At 36.1% G+C, this 22,623-nt stretch overlaps 2 protein-coding genes across 7 annotated transcripts in view; one reads left to right on the forward strand and one right to left on the reverse strand.

Annotated features, from left to right (window-relative positions):
• Prp16 (ATP-dependent RNA helicase l(1)G0007) overlaps positions 1-22,623 on the reverse strand; it is a 101,348-nt gene that overhangs the window by 71,533 nt on the left and 7,192 nt on the right. The window contains exon 11 of one of the 5 annotated variants that reach the window (XM_077441386.1): positions 21,502-21,695. In XM_077441386.1, the coding sequence (XP_077297512.1) occupies positions 21,502-21,695 (194 nt within the window). Of the gene's footprint in view, positions 1-2,285; positions 2,653-12,654; positions 12,819-21,501; positions 21,696-22,623 lie in introns of those variants that run through there. The other 4 variants (XM_077441392.1, XM_077441389.1, XM_077441388.1 and 1 more) reach the window with 4 other exon arrangements.
• Positions 12,024-19,016, forward strand: l(1)G0469 (lethal (1) G0469 NlpC/P60 domain-containing protein). 2 transcript variants are annotated; one of them, XM_077441397.1, is made up of 5 exons: positions 12,024-12,620; positions 13,040-13,215; positions 15,395-15,502; positions 15,788-15,862; positions 18,040-19,016. In XM_077441397.1, exons 1-4 carry the CDS (start codon positions 12,224-12,226, stop codon positions 15,821-15,823), a joined length of 717 nt encoding a protein of 238 aa, XP_077297523.1. In that variant the 5' UTR covers positions 12,024-12,223; the 3' UTR covers positions 15,824-15,862; positions 18,040-19,016. The 2 variants fall into 2 exon arrangements, with proteins under 2 accessions (XP_077297523.1, XP_077297522.1); XM_077441396.1 differs by lacking the exon at positions 15,788-15,862 and having other exon boundaries at positions 12,060-12,620.

Below are 22,623 nucleotides of genomic sequence, written 5' to 3' on the forward strand. Positions count from 1 at the left end.
TAATTTCTGCATTGATATCTGCCGATAGAGCACTTATGTAGGATTATCGAATAGAATTATAATAAATTTCAAAAGTTTCTGCGCGATACTGATGTGCACATGCATTATGTGTTATATCATAACGAGCTATTGTTTATCAAGGGTTTAAAATTCAATTGACGTTTTGTAAAGATGCCTTTATGATAACAACTTTCACCGATAGATCCATTGTCTTTTATTTAAATAAGCAGTCTATTGAAAGTGCTTTTACGAATTGACTTATTTGCAATTTAATAGAAAGTATTGCATAATCGAAAAGCTCGATAGCCTGAATAAACGTGAAACATTAATCGTATGGACCATTCCATATATCTAAGTATAATATTTTAAACTTCAGAAGTTAGAATTTATAATTATTCTCATTACGCAATGCCCTATCCAAGTTTAAGGATGACATTTTATAATTACCATCCTGCTTTATCTTATACGTAAATATGTAATACATATGTTTTACGGCGCCGTCACAAAACCAAGGGCGACAAAATCGCTTCAACGAAACTGCGCAGTGACAAAATCATACAACGCATATATAAATAAATATAAAAAAGTAATTTAAATATTAAAAACAGGTCGTATTTATACCCTTTGAAAATAAATAGACGATTCTTATTTAATCATTGCTGTGTTCTATCGGATTTTCTTATACATTAGACCTGTTTTTAATATTTACATTACATGTTTTTGATTTTATTTTCTTGCTTATATTTGTTTATATATGTGTTGCGCGATTTTGTCGAGGCGCTATTATAGTTTGCGCGATTATGTCTTTGCGCGGTTTCGTCCAAGAGATTTTGTCGAGACACCAAAAAAAAAAACACGTTCCATCTATCTCAATCCTTTGCCCGCGGCAACTTTTTTTAACGAGTTTGTAAATCGGGTTATCAGCCATACATATATACATACATACATATACTGTAAGATATATTTAATTATGCCAAATATGTCAATGTATGTACACCTGAAGTATTTTTTTAATACGTTTGAATTATTATTTTCGACCCTTCTCGCTACTGGCATTTTACGCAAGACTCCTATAGCGGTCATCCGCGGGCAACTGGCGAAAACACACATAGACAAACGGCACGTTTTTTTTTTAAATAGTTTTGCACGTGTAAAAAAACCACTAGCACGCATAATCTCTCCTTCGGTACCCAGTCCAAAAATCACCCCTTGGAGTATTTTTACTGTTATATTGACATACATAGGTTTGACAGTGATCGATAACGGTGATTCCAAAATTTGAAGAAATGTAGGAGAAACTTGTCGAAATAGTATGACCGTACGAATTAACAATGAAATGAAAGAACGCCCTTCCCAGCTGGAAGTCAAAATTCTGATAAACTAAACTCTGATAAGAAACAATCGATTTGGAGTCACAGATACCCCTAAATATAAACCAGCAGTATAGCGGGTCGAACCCACTGATCACTTGGTGCTAAACATACACGCTACCATTAAGCCACACTGCTGGTTTAATGGTTTCTTATCAGTGTTTGCCAATTTCATCTGATCATTGTTGAAACGGTTCCACAAAGTTGGCAAAAAATCATCTTTCCTGTTGTCACAAATCTTCTGTATTTATTGAACGTACAATTTGTAAAAATTATGTACAAATCTAACACCCATAGATGTCTCAATGAATTCATTCTTTAATTAATACATTAATTAATTATTATTTCGTGTTCTTCAGCTTCTGGAAATACAGTGATTTATGTAATAATAAAATACTGGATTGTTTGTAATTAATTGTCCAGGAAGGCGCATTGGGGTCTTCTTGTCAAGCCTTCCTGTATATATTGTAGCATATGCTAAAAGGAGCCGCCGTTATAATTGGTTTTCGAGGATTATCTCCAGGCTAAGTGCAAGTAGGCTAAAAAATGACCACCGGCTTTGTAACGGCACTCGGTCCCTTCTCAGAACTGACAGCGATAGCGTGGGACTGAGTGCCGTGGGAATGCATATACGGGTACATGCCTAAACAAAAGGGAAGTAACCGGACGTCGAAGATGCAGGGAGCGACCTGTTCTTTATAAACGGGTACTTATATCGGGATATCAAGGATTTCTGGACGGAGCACTGCCAGTGCGTGTATCTCCTGAATCACCAATAAATGCTGTGAACCCACCTCTACGCAACAATATCTATGTAAAAATAAAAAAAAATCACAGTAAAGCGACTATATGCATGTACTAAAATTACAATTTACGACAGATTCCAAGTTTATTCATAGGCGTTTGTATAGGTACATACATGAGTAAGCCAAGCCAAGCTTGGGAGCGCCAGGCGCCAACACTAACCCCATCCACCCACAAGTCGAGCACATTTTCGCTCAATAGGTGAAAGTCTGCACTAACTTTTTGGACCATTGCCCCAGAGAAGAGAGACGAGCCATAAAGCCGGATTGCCACCGAGAAGCGTGCGCGGATCGATAGCATTCGAAACTTGCGCAAAAGTTGTGTGCTTCGTCGCAACGACGATCCGGCATAATTATAACGTTATGACGGACATAATACAACGATGAAATATGTATATATTGTATTTATAAATAGTTAATCGTCGGCAAACGTAAACAGCGTAGATGTAAATAAGCTGCAGCACTATAAGTGCAACTGCACTAGAGCTAGACAGAACATCAACTCGATGATGATTCAACGCCAACTTTTCCTAGGAATTTTATGACGGATGTCTTGAAATGGGACCTCTTCACTGTTGGATAAATATGTACAAATAAATATGTATGTTGCAACATTTAAAAAGCAGGGCTGTGGAGTCCCTCAAAATGCCGCAATTTTTAACTTGAACTAATCAGGCTTATTGTAATGCATTTTCCATCACTTTTATTAGAATTTAAAATCATAACACTAGTTAGTATATTGTCAATACTGAGGTAAAGATAAATAGAAACATTGCATTTCAGATCGGTATACAGTATTTATTTTATTTTATTTTTTATTACATTTTATACCAGGAAGGCCTTACAGGTAAACCCCAATGCGCCTTCTTGGCCAATTACAAACAATGCAGCATTTTTAATACACAAGTCGCTGAATTACGAGACACTGAAAACTCGTAAATTAACGAGACATCTATGAATTGTACATACATTTTATTGTACATTAATCATACTCAAATGGTGGTGACATAGTTGGTAGGAAGATTTTTAGCCAATTTTAATCGGGAACCGTTTCAACAATGAAATCAGAGAAATTGGCAAATTCTGATAAGAAACGATCGACGTGGAGTCACAAATATCCAGGTCTGACCAGCAGCACTACAGAAAAATTCTTTTCAATCGAGGTCAGCTCGTGGGATCGAACCCGTTGCCTCTCGGTGTTAGGCAGAATCTTAACGACCGAGCTATGCTGCTGATATTGGTGGATATTGGTGAATCACTACATTCGTTAGTGAATCAATGTTCATATATGTATGTATATCAGTGTTCGCCACGCGGGCTTTTTTTTGGCGTACTTCGCTTTGACACTTTTTCATTTTGCGAGGTTTGGCCACCGATAGAGATTTCAATTGAGTCCGCCAAGTCGACGGTGAAATACAATCGTTTTAAGAATCCAAAAAATTTGGAAAAGGTGACAGCTTACCCACTGCCAATAGCCAGTAGTCTTGTTTGTTTAACTTTCCGCCCCCCTAATCGTTTCGTCAGATTTTGATTGTTTAAACGCTTATAACTTTATCCTTTTCACACTATATCTTATACAATTTGCTCTAATTATCTCTCATATATATTTTTACTTCACTAATAGGATATATAATGAATGTTAAAATGTATATATTCTAATGTTGATAATTCGATATGCGTGCTATGGTTAATGCTAGAACAATGTTAATTTATTAACTGGCATTCGTCCTTTATAAGTCGAACAAAAAGGTTCACGCCAAAATATGAAATACGCCCACAAACAGTCTACTTGGCGAACACTGATATATGTATGTATGTACGTTATTGATTAAAAAAAAAAAAAAAACAATTTAATTGCTAAAAAATCTCCGGCTCCACAACCCTGGTAAAAAATTTGGCTCTGATACTTTAAACAACGTTTATGGGTCAAATTAAATAATTTGGTTTGAACAATTGTTTCCGTTTAATATTTTCAATGAACAGTGATGGTATATGTTAGCCAATAATGTATAGAATAGAAAATATATAAATAAGGGATAATCAATTGTGGTCATGACGTGATCCAACAATCAGTCAAAAGCAAGGTTACTTTATCAATTTGATCGTTTTGTTTTGAGTCTACAAGATGGGATAAGAATATTAATAGATCAAATTGATTATTTTATTCTTAGATTTTTAAAACATGTGAGACAATAAAGTATAGTTTGAAAGTATAATATGCATATAAGAAAAGTAATTCTGATGATTTGCTTCAATAATCAGTTAAACGGAAGGTTACTCGATTTGATTGTTGTTCGGGGTCTTCTTGGTGGGATAAGATTGGAATCAAGGAAAGGACGGTAATTAGATGTGTATGTAGGATGAATATTTGTTATTGTTATGTGGGATTTAGTATTCTAGCCTAGAATAATGCATGCATGACTGATTAGGTTGGCATTCACGAGTTGAAGGATGGTTGAGTTGTCATCTTGTACATACATACATATGACGCGTCAAACGATTTAGATCGTTGCGGCGCTTCGCCGAGTAAACAATGTTGTAAGCAGTTCAATTGATAACCAGATCCCACATTTATATGCACTAAACATACATATTATAAAGAACAAATAAAATAAAGAAAACGTCACAAGGCAATTATTGTTTGGAACTTAACGAGAGTCATATTGAACAAACAGAATGTTTTAAAAATAAAATTAATGTATTAATATTTGGAAATCAGAAAAATTGGCAAACTCTGAAACGAACGACCTGGAGTCACAAACCAAGGTCTGGCCGGTAGCAACTGGTGGGAATCAAACCCGTGACCACTCTGTTAGAAAGCATTATATGCTAAACATGCTGCTGGTTGAATATAAAGGAATATGATCGATTAAGGAACGATCGAGGATTATCGGAACATAAAGGAAAGAAGTATGTAATAGAATCGCTTGGAGACAATGTGCCAACTTCAGATGGAATCGTCTCCGGCAAATTCTAACAAAGGACGACCGATTTGGATAACAACAACATCCAAAAGTTGCCAATTCTTATTCAAGTGCAAAAAATCGAATTGAGCTACGCATTATTAGTCCACGACTTGAAATCTGATGAGTTGCAAGACGGAAGATTTGCGCCTTCCGCAAGCTGCACTCTAGATGTGCACTTCCTGGACATAAATTGCATATAAATAAACATAATCGCAAACGGTACATGTGCATGTAATTAATCGCATGCAGTCAAGTTTGAAGTCAATGCTGTTAAGACTATTTTAGAATCGACATTGAAATCAACCACCGTACATACAATATGATCCAACTCTTCAGGTATATTTATAGGCAAGATTAATTATGCGACATTTCTTCAACCAATCATATTTTGGACAGTTTAAGTAGTAGTAGTAGTAGTAGTTAGACACTATCAAGTTGAAGGTTCGAGGTTCAAAATTAGAATTTTATAGCACTGTATAGCATAGTTGGCTTGGATTTGTATTGACGTTTCGCAAACGTTTATAAAGTACGTTTTTCTTTTTGAAAACAAAGCAATTTCGAAATATGGAACAGTTGTTGGATGAAGTTTTAAATACGTCAAATTCAAAATCTCATATAATATTTACATAATCCAAAATACATGTCCATACCTGTCAATAAAGCGTCATCCTTTTGGAACGGTGATTCATAGTTGATTGCTGATATAGTCAAACAATAGAATGATTTCAAGTGCAGATACTAATGTTTCGTCAAATTTGATAAATGAATCTTATTTTCATTACATATTACATTAGTCCATTAACTGTACTTCTGTTCGTTCTTTTCTAAAAAGATAAACAATACTTGTTGCTTCCCATTGCATCATTCTTTCTTTTGGGTTAACGTACGCCAAATATGCATATACTGTTAATATTGTTGCGTAAGGTTGGGTTCAGGGTCCGAATGAAAAGCCAACGTCGCTTCAAGAGGTCCACACGGATCACCCGTTCACTCCAGGATAATTTGATCTACCGTGTGTACCTCCTTATAAAGGACAAGTTGCACACCACAGCTTCCCCGATCCATTTATGTATCTATTGTCCAGGCATGTAAAGGTCTATCGTGGTGAGTCTATTGTAGGTGAGGCACGCACTCGCCCGGGTCTGTGAGGACTCCAGCGTATCCTTTGTTCGGTGACTTACTGAGTCCCGTTAGCCTAATCCGGGGTCAGTAGATACTCTCTGTCATGTTCCCACGTTACAATATTTTTTCTCATCTCTGCATTTTTTCGACCATTGTGGCGTATTAGAGACTCCTGTAATGCCACTATGGTCCAAACTTAAACTTATAATAAATAAATAAAATTATGATTTTCCGAAATGAACGCTTCTGCAATGTAAATATGTAGCTGTTGTGAGCGTGACGCACTTTGTATGGGAGTTTCTGGTAAAATGGCGACTTTTAATTCTCGTTTATCACTCAAAACATATCATAATTGATTTAATTAAAGCGAAATATGTGACTATTGAGCATTGGTTATTAAAAAAAAATTTTTTTTTTAAAAATCCCACTTTTTATAAATTTTTGTCTAGATAAACCGATCGATTAAAGGCACAAGATATTGTTTAAAATCAATATTTTTTTATATAACGTTCTCTTGATACAACTTTTCAACTACGAGTTTTCAACTGCATACATATGTACATAGATCTATCGTGGAAATTCTAAAATTCTCATTTTTCGCTCCGACCTAATGTACGGCCTAAATTGATACAAATATAATTTTATTTAAGTAATTTCTTTCGTAACTGAAACAGTTAAGTCCCAAGAAATTATGAACGTATGTATGTATGTATTTACTATGTGCATCATAATTTAATGGTTGTTCCCGCTTCCCGCACACATTTTTATCGGATGGCTCGTTTTACAACATAGCAGATTGTAATACGAGCCAAATGTTAATGAGAGGATAAATTTGATAAATAAGTGGGTGACTTGTATGTATGTATGTACATACATATGTATTCATGTACGTACATATGTACAAGCATCATTCGTCATCATTGATTTCAAATCAAACAATGAAAAAAAAGGTGTGACTAGAATAATAGAATGTTAAAATCTTATCCAAAACGATGTACATACACTTGCATTAGTATATATTTTTTATAAATTTTTGACATAACTCATCTAGCTATCAAACAAACGTCAAATATATACATATGTTCATACGTGTGAAAATCAATCATCGATAGTGATCGATGCATGCGTGATCTAACACAAAACCCAGCTTAAATTCCAAGGAGTAAAATCTCATGATTAATGGGCAAATTATCGCGAAACGCAAAATATCTCAGAACGTTATCAATGATGCAATAAATTGCAAGTCGAGTGATAGTGATTTTTTTTTGCTTTTTTATATATGTATGTATGTATGTATGTAGTTATATAAATATTTTCAAAAGTGTGTCGTGGCTCGATTAGAACCGAGTCATAAAAACTCGAATTGTAAAAAGATTAACATTTTTCTTATAGATAGGAGCAAAAATAAAACGAAATAGAATTAGATAAGTCATCCGTGTCGCAAATTGTCTTAAATGTCAAACGAATGTGGCAAAAATATTGTAAATATTCAAATATTGGTAATATGTTAGAGATCGGTGATTCCTAACCTTAATAACGGTTGACCGGTTATTGCTGTCTTTTTTTCTATTATACATATATGTAGATTTTTGGAAATGGGCTTCTAAAGGGGTTACATAGGGTTGTCAGATTTCTTCCAAGTCAAACCGGCGGTCAAAATCAACTATATTTGACCACTTAGTTTTTTCCTCTCCCCGAGATTTTGGCTTTTATTTGGTTATGTACATAGCTTTTAAATAATTATTTGCGAAAATATACACGCATTCGTTTGTAGTTCAATACAAATTCATCTAAATATGAATTAAAACGGGCACGCGTTGTGCCAAATTGACGCTTCATCTTTCTTTTCACACGCATCCACATATTTTCCACATTTTGCGTATGTATTTCATTATCATTTGGATCCACAAAATTATCCTGGTGAACCACAAACGAATGCGTGAATATTCCATTCGCAATATGTGGAATATTTCCGTACGCTGCCCAACCGTCCGAAATTACATATATGCGAACCAGACAGTATATGTCGGAGTATTTCATCTGGTAAAAGTCGAGTTTATTCACGGCATGGCAATATTCGAGTACTCGCACAAAGCAGCCAATCACAGCACTTCGTCTATAAACCCGACTTTTACCCTATTTTTGATATATTTTTTATATGAACAAATATATGTCATTTGTTATAATATTTTTCGTATTTTAAATATTCAACTCCATATATCCAAAATATCCATTGTTTCAAATAATCTGTCAATGTTTCATAAAACTTTGCTACTGATTTATAAATCCATCAATTTGTCCCGTTGAAATTGCTTAAAAATATGCATAATAGAAAAATTTCAAAACTTCAAGACTTTTGGGCGTCCCGAAAGTTTCGTTCGGGACACCGGGACACGAGGCCTAAAACCGGTGACAATCCCGATTAATCGGGACGCCTGGCAACCCTAGCTTAAACGAGGCGAAAAAAGTTGGGAGTCTCTGTTTTTCACATTTCGACAAATGTCACTATTTACTTAATGTCACAATTTGAAGTGTTTTTATATACATACATAAATAGATATATCTATGTGTATATACATATGTAAACATTCCAAATGACATGCTTGTTTGTGATACAATACTAATTCTTAGGTTATAATTATCCTATGTAATTAGAGTATTTTAGTAATGTGGAATGCATTCAATATGAGTATATGTAGAAGACGAAACACTAATTAAAGATTTTAGTTGAAAATATGTACTATAATTAGCATATGTTTTTGTGTATCGAATCAAAGACGAAGAAGAAGAAGGTTTCTAAATGGAATAGAAAGTTCATTGCTCATTTTAAAATTGTATCATAACTGGTAAAAGTTAAATGCGTAGTATACTGTAGCATTCAATTGATTTTATCGCGTTGCATGTTAGAAATATTGGGTTAATTAAAACAATAAAGTCACGCAATGAAAGAGTTTTTCGTGAACAAAAGAAAATTTAGATTGATTCATACTATGCGAAACGATTTATAATTTTTTGCAGCGAAATCTTTTCGGCAAGTAATTAAACAAAAAAATATTTATGAATATGACCAAGAATTTGATACTGAAATTATATAATGACAAAAGTACATATGTTCAATATATTTCATTAAATTTAAATAATATTTTTTGTATACATGTCACCACGACAAAAATAGCACGCATATGTATGTATTTTACTATACTGGAAGGGCTGCAGACCAACGAACCGCCACTGCGTACGATGCCCAAGTTTCACATACATACGTAAATTTTTTTTTTTCATATACATACATATGTAGGAGCCGGAGTAAAGTTCCAGGGCTCGGACTACTAGAGGGGCTCCATGTCGGGACTAAATATTGCAATACCGGTTTACCGGTAAATCGTCAAAATTTCGCAATTTATTTTATATTTTTCTATTTTATCGCAAATTCATTAGTCATATTATTGCATAATATTACATTATTATCGATATTGTGGATTAGGTGAATACAAAAACATGAATGAATCAACCACCGATTTACTTCTTCACTTTAGCCCTAAAAGTAGTGATAGAGTTAGAAAATCAAGAAAATCATTTGTACAATCGTAAAGATGGTATATCCGTGCAATTGTACTATTAAATAAGATATTATTATTAAAAATTTGGTGGATAAAAAAGATTTGAACATCTGGTGAACCGAGTATTGATATTAAAATAATTGTCTGCCAAGACAGATGTATCAAAGGCACCATTAACTACCTTTTATAAGAGTAATATGAATATTATAAGTAGATAAGGGCGCTCAGCGAGCTATTTTCCAGGAAAGAGGGTTAACTATTGTCAACCTTTTTTTGTGTTCTCTATCTTTGTAGGACAAAATTAATTGACAATTATCAACCCTTTTTCCTGAAAAATAGCACGCTGAGCGCCGTTCTCTACTTATGAGTAGAGATCGGTGCGACCCAGTGCTATTTAGACAAAAAATGGGTTCAATATTGTCTATTATGTACAATAAAATACAAAGCTAGAGAGCAAAAAAAAAAAAGGTTGTCCATTATAATAGACAATGATGAACTAATTTTTTGTCCAAATAGCACTGGGTGGCGCCGAACCTTACTTATGAGTAGTCACCGGAGCCTGAGGGGGCCGTGTATTGTTCAAAGGTTGTAAATGCATTGTTAAAAGTTTGCCGAACAATGGATAGCACTGTGACTATCCTACCTCTACTTATGAGTAAAGAGCGACGGTTAGGTTTCCATCATAAAATAACAATAGACCTCTCCATTGTCCGAAAAAGCAGGAGCAAAAAAAAATGGTTGACAATAGTGAACCATTTTTTTAACCATCGAGCAACCTGACCGCCGCCCCTTATTTATGTGTCTTTATAGGTTGATTTACTTATATTACTGTATTAATTTTCCGTAAGGAAAACCGGAATCGAACCGATATATATTTTTTAACTTTATTTATTTATTTATTATTAATTGCTAATGAATTATTTAACAATTAACAATTTTAAACTTAAACTAACAACTATAATATAACATAGTTAACAAAATTAAACAAAACTATAATTAGTAACCCTAAAATAATATAATATAAATCCAAACATTATAATTTACATATATAATTACGTCATCTTCCACAGAGGTATCCATTAACACCCCTCAAGAAAGCACCAATGTTCTATAGCTCTCGGGAAGGGCACTGTACCTACATATATATTTGAACACCTCTGTGAAAAACACCTGCAGTTTTTGCTCTCTTAACCTATACCTATAATTATATTATTTCTATTTCTAGTTTTATAATTATGTATATCTCTATTCCTAACTATGTGAATTGAACCGGGGTCGAAACCGGAACGGAAAAAAATAACGGCTCGAAGCCCAAACAGACGGCTACGTTGTTGCATTTTTTGCTTCGTATATATGTTTGGTAGTAAAAATGAGGAGATAAAGAGACGTATGAAATTAGGATGGAGTGCATTTGGACGGATGAATGCTGTTTTTAAATCAAAAATGCCACTCTGCCTGAAGAAAAGGATCTTTGATCAATGCGTTTTGCCAGTGATGACGTATGGATGTGAAACTTGGACACTGAACGCCAAGATGCTAAATAAAATCCAATGCACTCAAAGAAGTATGGAACGCTGTATGCTTGGCATAACGAGGAAAGACAGAAAGCGGAACACGTGGGTGAGAAATATGACAAGGGTAGTGGACATAGTGGATAGAGTGAAGAGATTGAAATGGCAATGGGCGGGTCACGTAGCTAGGAGGATGGACGAAAGGTGGACAAAATAAGTGCTTGAATGGTATCCGAGAGAAGGCAAAAGAGTAAAAGGAAGACCGCAAGGAAGATGGGTGAACGAAATTAGGAAAATGTGCGGAATGAGATGGATGAGTGTTGCGCAAAACAGAGACGAGTGGAAGCGTGTTCATCCAGCAGTGGATGGCGAATGGCTGTAAATGATGATGATGATGATATAAAGTCAACAAAAAAAAAATTATACAATATTAGAAATAAATTTTGTAAATGAAAAAAGAGACGGAATCGATTTTCTTCGAGAAAAACTTCAACGCACGCCGACAGTTTTCGACCTGTGAGAAAATTCGGCACGCAAAATACGGAAAACCGGCGAAAACGACGTTTGTTTGGGTGCGCGCGTGCAGACGAACACGAACCGGTGGAGGCGGAGGGACGAGGGGGGAGGGGAGTGCCGGCGACATGGGCGCGGGGAGGGGGGACGGGGGCGGAGGCCGGGAGGGGCAGGAGAGGGGCGGAGAGGCGGGCGAGGGGGGCCCCTACCTACATAAGGGGCATTTGGCGACGCGCGCTTCAGTACCAGTTCGTACGTCGTCGCAGACAGTGCAAGTGCCAGTTCCAGTGCCAGTGCCAGTGCAAGTGCCACTTTTCGCCAGACCGGTGAAACCAGTTAGTGAGATCGCTGACCCACCAGTCGCTGAGTACCAGTTCGATGGAAGCACACTACGTTGGGTGCAGGGGAGTAGGCGTGGTAGGCGCGGTAGGGAGTAAGTCCAAGGGGGAGAAGATAGCTCCGGCCGCCCCCCTGCAGCTGCCGCCCCAGCCGGCCGCCGCCTCCAAGGGGCCTCGCAGCCTCCTCTCGCGCTTCGGCAGCCAAGCCCAGGCCTTCTTCAGCCCCAAGAAGTCGCGCTTCGGCAGCTCGGTGGCCATCCACAAGCTCCGCGAGTCCAAGTGGTTCAGACACGACGAGCAGGGCATCCTCTGCGCCGTGCTCGAGTCGGGTTTCATCGTCGAGATCAAAGCAGACCCTCTGGCTCTGGAGCTCGACGAGGGCATCGTCGCCCCCGACTACCACTGCTACGGAGTCGCCATGTGGAAGAAGGGAAAAGGTAAGAACACCCAAAACCCCCCAACAGCTCATACCACCGAATCCCAGAATCCCAGCATCCGAGGTGAGTACCCACCCCACCACTCGAGCGGCAAATCTTTTGGAAAGTCGTTTTAGTGTACGCGACCAGCCGTCGTCTCCGGTAAGTCAAAATGGGCAGTAAACATAAACACACGACTTATAAATAGAAACGCAGACTGGGCGCCATCGAATGCATAAACACGTCATATCACACCCACAGTTCAGACATGTGCTAAAAAAAAAAACACACACACACACACACGCACAGACAGACACGAGACACATTGACGAGAGAGAGAGAGGCATGTATTATAAAAAAAAAGAGAAACTTGAGGACGTATGGAACATACAAACAAAAATAAGGTAAATATTAATATATCAATATGTTTGTTTACGCAGAAAAAACCAAAAATGCCGAACAGATAGAGATATACACACTGAACGAGAAGTCGACCAGGAAAAGAGTGTATAAGACATTGCTGACGTCTTTTTGGAAGAAGGGGACCATCATTCGCATCAACAATGTTGCAGACAAGCAGGAACAGGCCAACGGTGAAAAGGACATACGCTCTAAGGTTAGAGAAGTTCGATTGTGGATGTCGCCGGTGTGAATGGATATATCATGATCATTTTCACTTTTTTTCTTCATATTTTTTTCATAGATACAACTATCACACTCCTCGGTAGGTACGTCTCATTCGCCTACTATCATTATTTTTTATAGTTTTTTTTTTCAACTAGCGAAAATCGTATTTCTTAAATGAATCCAATGATAAACAGAGAAGATTAAAAAAAAATTGTACAGCAAAAAGAGAAAAAAAAACCCGTTTTTGACGTTGCACTTCCAGAGTACACTCCAGTTGGCGCTCGGAAGTTTCTAGAACGATCCGCTTATCGGCACGGATGCAAGCTCGATCCTTTGATAACATCTTGAAGCAAAACTTTTAGATTCCCTCTGAAGCTCATCAAAGGGTCGATTCTCTCCTCCGTGCAATTTTCAGAGCAAACTATTGGAACACCCAAACACACCCTAAATCAGGTAAGTCATACACACCCTAAAAACACACCGACTTCTAGAAACTTTGCGACGACCTCTGGAATTAGCGTTTCGCCAAAATTAAAGTTTTCAACGTTCATGTTGTGTACCTTTTGCATGTCAAGGACGGTGACTTTTCGAGCGCGCACATGTGCCGTTCCAAACTTGTGTAAAAATCTCCATTTAAATGTCAATCGTAAGGTCGGTTTTATAAGGTTGCGTTTTTTCTGCACCTGAACCGTGGGTGTACCTTGCCAATTCTAGTCTAAAAAGAACCGTTAAACGTAAGTATTCCACATTCTGCTCCATTTCTCGCCGATTCTGGGCTCTCGTCCACGAATCGGTAGTCGAAACGGTTGCAGGATTTCATTCACAGCAGATAACCTATCTATATTGGCAGTGTAAACTTGTGGTTTATATTAAACTGAAGGACGTTATATCAAAACTCCTCAACTCCAACATCAGATTGGGTGAGTTTTGGTTACGAAAGAAAAACGCAAGTATAAAAGTGACCCAAAAAGTGCTATTCTCTCAGCTAGAGAGAGAATCGCCGTATAAAAAAACTGCAAGTTCAGTTTGGAATGCTGTCTAATAACGCGGCGCCAGTAAAAAAAGTAAGCTTTTTTGTGTTCTTTTGGAACTCGATTTGTATCGAACGTTTGCAAAAACTACTGCGAGGTAAAAAAAAATGTGTAAAATTACAACATTTGAGAAATACGACCTCTAAATTTTACGCCACAACTGCACAGTCGCAGAATTTTAGTCAGACAACCAAAAGAATTTATATAATTGAAGAACCAGTTTGCAAATTTGTAGATTCGAATAGAATTTTTCTACGATATGCTGTAAAATTGTAGTCCAATAATAACAACGACATCCGGTTCAGCTGGAAAAGCATAGGAAATAAATTTCACGCATAATCAATGAAGCCAATCTTTCGCGCGTTTTTGCAACAACTGCCATCGGAATTTATCGATATTAATTCGGCAGTTGTGGCGCCAATAATAGAACCAGCTAGTAGTTTTTTTTTCTGTTTTGGTCTTATCGAGGAAGTGATTCGAGCGAGAGCGCAATTTTACGCTCCAAGAGTTGTCTGAGTTGAGTCATTCAATCATACCAACATGAGTGTACGTACATATGTATGTAAATGTGAACCAGTTTGAATGTCCATTGTATTCGATACCGAATTTTGATCCGGGTAAAGTACACGGAACTTCTGATGTCGAACTATGGGTCTGAATACGTTACACTTCTATTGAAACCTTGTCCGGGCGTTACAAAACAACAACAAAAAAAACGAAAAGGGGTTGAATTCGGCTCAAATTTTACACAGACGGTAAGTGGATAAATTAGTTTATGTCGAGAATAGTACTGCGAGGTGTCCTAAAGTGGTAAAAGTATCGAAACAACGCTCGGACAAGATTTTAATAGAAGCATAGTAGGTACATTGCTGGTAGTAGTTTTTCGATTGGGTTGCGGGTTTTGTATACGAACTGTTTCAGATGTATCAGCAGTAGTACATACTTTTCGATTTGTGTGATGTTTTGCTTTGTTTTTAGGGAGACCCAGAACCGGACATTTAAGTGCCACCGTGTATTTGACCTTTGTTTCTAATCTTGTATCTGTTGTTGCAGCGCCGATCGTTTGTTTATTTTTGTGTTAAAGTTGAGTTTCCACATTTAGTGGTGTAACATTTTCGAATTTTGGTTTTGTTACAGCTTGACTCAGTGGCTAGGAGTCGTTACGACAGAAATTGGCACAACAGTCTACACTTCGTCCATTGGTGTCGCTATGGAGAGACCCCTGAGCAGGCTCGTACAAGACAGGTGAGCTCGCAACACTTAAAATACCCCCTCTTTTTAAAGATCTCTCAATTATTTTTTCATTTTCTTTTTTTTATTATTTTTTATTTATACATATATAGTGCACGTCAATGAAAATGTCACTTCTTATCAATCATTCGTGCTTTTTTTTTTAGATATATGTAATCGTTCATGTTTGTTTATTCGATTGGCATTGTTCTATTAGTCTTTTTTTTTCATTTTGATTTAATTTCTTTTTTTTTTGTTACTTTTTCTTGTCCCCCCAAAAAAACCGAACTTTGGTTTCAGGTCACATGGCCCATCGTGATCTGGAACATCGTTTGATGACGATGGATCCCCGACGAGCCGCAGCTCGCACTCACGGTGAGACATTTTGCCTTTTTGAAGGTTTTATTATCCAAAGATGCCCATAGTAAGAGATATGTGCAGCACGAGAGAAGCTAGCAGCATGCAAAACCAAACCAAAAAAAAAAATAAGAATGTTTAGTGAATTATAGCGATTGCCCTTTGAATCCTGCAGGTCTTGAGAGTCAAATGGCGGGAATTGATCATGACACCGCAACATGATCATCACGCAAACCTTGACTCAATGAAACACTTAAAAATGATTTTTTTTTTCTACTTAAGACCGCATGCTTATGTTCGGACGTTGAACTTCGATCTCCTTTCCGCGAAACGGCAAACGTTTTCATAGAAGAAAAGTACTCGTGCGAAAAATACACAAAACGCCTCAAATTGCAAAACCGGCGGGCGTTTACAACGAGCGACTTTTAATATCTTCAAATTTATATTATGCAACCGAAAGCCTTGTCGCATTGGATCACACTTACATAGCTCTCAAGTTCAAGTGATGCGCCCCCACGCGAATGTTACGTTACGTCAATGTCGTTCAAATTTAAACCATCACTTTCCATCGAAATAAACGCTTATTCAAACGGCAATGGAGTTTCATATACGAGCAGACACACTAAGCGACTCAATGCCGTATTTTTTTCGCGATTTCTTCTCGCACCGTCTCAGATATCTACACGCGATTTCGCAATCTCTGCGTAAAGTCGCGAAACGCGCGCGCCGTGCAGATGAGTCACGGCCGATTCGTACACCTATGCATTAAAATGCAAATTTTGAAACTCATCGACGCCGATTTCAATTCTAAAAGCGAACCTCTGTGTGACCCAGAGAGATCGGGTTTGGCGCATGCGTACGAGGCGAATGCCTACGTGCCCTACGACACGTGCACACCAACCAAAGCCCTTCGAAATTTAGTAAACAAGCCAAATCACCTATTATAATCAAGCATTCTAGTCTCGGCTTCGGGTTTTTTTTTAACCAAATGCCGCGTTTAATATATGCAAGCCAGCAAAAAACTATAAAGTAACAAAAAAAAAAAATAGCAAAATAACGACCGTGTCCATCTATCTATCGCTCATTTGTGTCTCGTGCATTTGTAATACGTTGTAAATACTATGTGTATATATATATGTATTATATATTGAGTTTTGAACCGCTTTTATCCGGTTGTGTGTGCTAGCAAGCAATGAGTTCTCATTCATACTATTAAATTGTTCCTGTCTGGTTGATGAATAGTTGATATGCATTCTTGAACTTCCACTTGCAAATTCTTTTTTTGACGAACTTTTGCTTTAAATACAATATTATTATGGCGTCAGATCTGATAAACAATCTAGTACTGTTACTACATGAGATAATATTGTTTCATGTAAAAGTTCCATACAAAAATATACATATTACATAAAGTTCAATGACATCAAAAGAAAGTTGTAAATAAAATATATTATATAATGGAATTTTAAAGCAAAAGTTCAACTGAAACTAAATCAAAACTTATCTGAATCTATTTACTTGCTTAAGTATTCAACACTCATGTTTTGGCGATTTCGAAAATAGTTTGATTTTTTGAATATTTGAAACTTTCTCTTAGTTTAACTATTGTTTAGACCAAACCTAGTCTAACCAAATATTTCCTGAGCTAATCTAACCTATCCCCCCTCCCTCTCCTAATCTTATTAATCGGTAATTACTCATCACATTGACCGCTACACATACTACATAAGATAGATTGCAACAAACAAAGCAATTCACACGTGGAATTTCAATAAGCCATCAGCTACAAGCTTGCATACAATGAAATAAATACTCTTGTATCGAATATGTTGACGCAAACAGTTTATTATCATTTTTTTAGTCTTGAAAATTGTTTTGAGATAACATTTGATAATTTTCACCTTGAGAGAATTATCAAACTTAATTTCCATATCGAATGATAAGGATTCGGTGCAAGTAAATAGTATTTTGAATCCGTGACCTAGTTCAATATCATTACTACCGAAAGGAAGAGAGGGAGAGAAAGAGAGTAACAAATATTATCATTAGATAATTTATTTTTACTGAATCATATATGTATGTGCTAATCAAATACATTTTAAGATACCGAGTAACTCACATTAAATGTTTTTGTATGTAAAAATATGTAATTTTTTTGTTTTTTTTTTGCTAAATATGTGTTTTTCTTTTTGCAGATAAACGAGACCTTGAAATGGGGTAATGTCGGAATGAACATGGGAGTCCTGCTTATTGCGCACAACCAACAAAGACGGCATCTTCAAACGGTGTGAGACGAGGCCGTACCTCTGCACATCACTCCTCCGAACACATCCCACAAGGATGTTCCAGTGCCTGGGACAACTGCTAAGAATACTGGCAATCCCTTGTTCAAATTGTGTTTTTGTTGAGAATCTCATTCGACAGATTCGAGGAACAAAATAAAAACGCTAGACCACTAGCGGCAGCAGAGGGATCAATAATTAAAAAAAAAAAAAACCAACACAAACTCAATCACAAAGTTGGAACACTGCACACGCTTATAACGAACTTTTGAAACTAAAAACTTTTTTAAAAAAAAACATCTAAGACGTATATATCCGTCGTCGGTGAAATGTTCTCGAATTTAGACCGTTGAATGTGTATGAAGATTTTTTCGAAAAAAAGAGAGCTTTAGCTTTGTTACATATATGTCAAATTCGCCTAAAGAATATGTATACAATATCAGAGAGATTATCGCAATAAGTAAGAGAAATTATATGAAGACGTCACACACCAACGAATTTTTAGTTTCGTTTTTGTATTTTTTTTTTAGTCTTTAAGGAACTCTAATATGCTGTAAATGGCTGTGAACTATAAGTATAATGTATAAGTAAGAAGTGACACATTCCCACTATGCTGTAAATTCTGTATAGTCTTGCATATAATCCTAGTTGAACACTATGTGTTAACGATCGGAAGAGGGAGTCATTAGAGAGATGTGAAAGTTTTTTATACTGGATTTGAAATCGTTTTGAATATATATACTGTATAATAATGATAAAGCTTTACATGAGAAAAAATGATATTTCCAATATGTAATAATAATTTTAAGACTTATATGACAAAACATGTATCATTTTGACCTAGCTTTATATTACGTATATTATATTAAAAAAAACCATTTAAAATACGAATAAACGCATTTTATTTTATGTAAACACCCAATAGACATCCTATCCAATCTTGTATGCATAATTGTATATACAATTATTCACATCACCTAATTCTGGCTTAAAAATCACAATTAAATGGGTCTCGACTTTGAAAAAACTCAATTGAGGGGTTAAATTATCCACTTGTTTATGATGTGTAAGATGCAATCTGTGTGCCTTAGCACTTAATAATTTAATAATCTTAAAATTATCCGTCATCCAACTGTCAAAAATTATAATTTCACTAATAACAGTGGCCAGTGAATATGTGATTTCCGTAGTGAAAATGTAAATATACCCAGTGAAAATGTAACTAGATATGATTTCAATGAAACGTCAGTGTATTTATAATTTCACTGCGACATATAGAAATCCAAGTGTTCATTCCAGTTCGTTCATGAACATACAAGTTAGTTTATATATGAACTATTGGTTTTAGTTTGAGTATTAACAGTCAAAAGATATATTTAAATAGAAATCGACAGGTATCGCACAAACTTTTAGCTGTCAAAACTTTAACCCTTTGGCTGCTACGAGGTTTTTCAATGTCCAAGCGAAAAATGCTAACATTTGTAATTACTTTATAAAAAAATAAATATAATATATTTTTTTACATACTTGCTTCGCCGAACGCGCGTAATTTTTTTAATACTTTATATAAATTTTTAAGAAGCCGTTGTGGACTCGCGCTCTCTCTTTCTGTCTTGCTTTTACATGCGTGCGTGCGAAAGAGATACCTACATATATACACTAAATAAGTTTTGACGATTGTTTCCGACGCATTATTTATTTCAATAAACGACGTCGTATTGTTGAAATAGATATTTCACGTTTTCGTCCTTTAATTGTTGTTGAATATTTTTTTTTATAATAAATCGATTCTTGGAAACAAGCCTGGCGATTTTTCGATCCACACGAGGGCCAATTTTTTTTTAGTACCACTATTAGCTCGCCGACTGAGTGTGGGGTCGCAATCAGTCTCCAGATTTTGTTTTATTTTTCTAATAGACGCCCTACTAACACCCTCCATTGTCGCGATTTTGTTTTGAGAAAACTTTCCTGTATTTAATAATGATGTAATGCTTGCAATTTTTTCTTTAGAAAGATCTGATTTTCTACCCATCTAAAAAAATCCAATAAAAGTTTTACAAGCAATTTAAATCATAAAACAAAGTAAAATTTCGAGATATTAAATACCAACTTACCTTAGAAATATGATAAAGTTGCAGTAAAAGAGAAAAAAACACAGTGCTTTTCACAAAATAATGAATGATTTTAACGGAAACGCACGTCAATATTGAACAAAATTCAGACGCAAACCGATTTCAAACATCTTTCTTTTGTTTTTGAAGACCTTTTGAGGGATAATCCACCGATATTTTTTGCTAGTGAATAGAGTTGCATTTAAGGATAAGATCACAAAAAAAATGAGGCCAAAAGTTCCCATAATGAGTTATTTACGACCGTGACAAATTTACCCAAACGCATCTCGAGAGGGGTGGCGTAATATTCTGGTCAGGGACTGTACATAGAGCATCGATACACCCTATTGAGAACTAGTGTTGTGCCCGTTGATTTCAATGGGTGGCTTCGGAAAAGAATTGATACACGAATTAAAATAAACTTATATTTTATATATAAATATAGTGTACAATAATTTATTGGCGCGTAGTTAATTTATAATTCATGTCGAAATGATGAATGGGTGACGTCAGCGTCAGATGCGCCGACATCACCCGTCGCTTGGCGATAAATATCAGGAGCACATGTCAGACACTCCACCCCCCCACTTTCCCGCATCTCCTCGACACAATCGGTCGTCACGCTACATCCCTATGCATAACATATACTCCTGATAGTCTAAAATTAGTTTTTTTTTAAATCTCCATACTTGTCGACGCAACCGCCACATACATCACGTCCGTTTTCATATATTATTTACTTAAAATGATGTCTAATAGTTTGTGCATAAATAAAATAAATACATACATATGTAGCTCGTTTGTCAAATTGCTTCTTTTTTTGTGTACACTATCTGGCCGAATAGGTTCGTGTATATGAACAAACTAGTATGTTCATGAACGAACGAAATGTACACTTGGACTGTAGCATATATACAGAACACAATATAAGAGTAATAGAGCATACGAAAAAAGAATTCCCACTTGATAATAATCGATTGCAGACTGAATGTAGGAAAACATGCATTCATTAGCTGATAAGGCAATATGACAATAGATCGATCCATCCTAAATATGTAAACGCGCGTAAAATAAATCAAAGTCTAGACACCGGCCGACAAATATTCACCACTAAAGTGCATAGGCCAAATAAATTCATAGCAGTGATGCAACAACACATGTGTTGTAAACAGTCCCGAGGGTTCATCAAATAGTCGAGGTTGTGCGTCCACATAATATATGTACGTGTAAAGGTTAATCGGGTAATTGAAATTGATTCACTCACATCTCTCAGGAGTCCGAACAAGACGTCCGTGCTGAGCGACCTCTCGTGAGCCTCGTCCATGATTATGGCCGAGTAGCTGTCCAGGTCCGGTTCGCGCAAGCTCTCCCTGAGTAAAATGCCGTCAGTCATGTATTTGATCACGGTTTTTTCCGAAGTGCAGTCTTCGAATCGAATGGCATACCCGACGTCTTCACCTGCAAAATAAAAATGTATTGCATCTCGGTTCGTATTCAACGACAGCGGAAACTTCTAAAGGGAAACAAACTGCTTTTTCAAATCACCGAGGTGTATTGTATTTTATAATTTTTACTGGGCCTAAAGATAAAATAGACTGTTGTAAGATGAAAATACTGTACATATGTACTCGTATTCCTCTGTCGAAAAAATAATTACAAATGATCTATTTGATAGTGAAATACCGACGTGCGGTTTGTTTTAATAGCATTCGATGATGAAAAGTATACATTGCGCAATATACATGCACATTGTGCATGTATATTGCGATCATGTATTTTTAATATATTAATATTTTAAGAATTAAAATTATACCATATTGACTTTACAGGTTGCCCCAAAGTGGCAACTATGGCTGGAAACATAAAAACAAAATTGAATAAAAATTTTAAATACAATAAAACAGATAAGAAAAATAAAAATAAAAATAAGAATATTATAAAAAATAATACTATATATGTAGTTTTAGAGTAAGTATGCAAACAAGCAAGATAGAACGCGATCGAGACATGTAGGAACATTCTGGAGCCCACAAACGAAGTTCCCCAAGAATATGCAGATTGTCAACCTGGCCTTTTAATATTCCAAAAAAAAGCCTTGTAAAAAGGTAAATTCTTCTCTGATTTTCCAAAGATCTATATCCCAACACTCCCAATAGAAACATTGTGGGATATAAAAATGGGTAAATACCATGCTCTCTTCTTGTACAAGTGCCGAAAAAACTTCTGCACTCTCTCAGTGAGTAAGCGGTATTTTGGCACCAAATCTCAGAGCCAGACTCCAAGATGCATAAACATACAATTTCTTTAATTTTTATTTCGAGTGTACTAAAGTTTATAAAAACGTAGATACATATCTGCTAAATAGAAAATGCTTATTTTATGCCTA

Source organism: Arctopsyche grandis, chromosome 11, assembly GCF_051622035.1.
Source record: "Arctopsyche grandis isolate Sample6627 chromosome 11, ASM5162203v2, whole genome shotgun sequence".
Classification (NCBI taxonomy): Eukaryota; Metazoa; Arthropoda; class Insecta; order Trichoptera; family Hydropsychidae; genus Arctopsyche; species Arctopsyche grandis.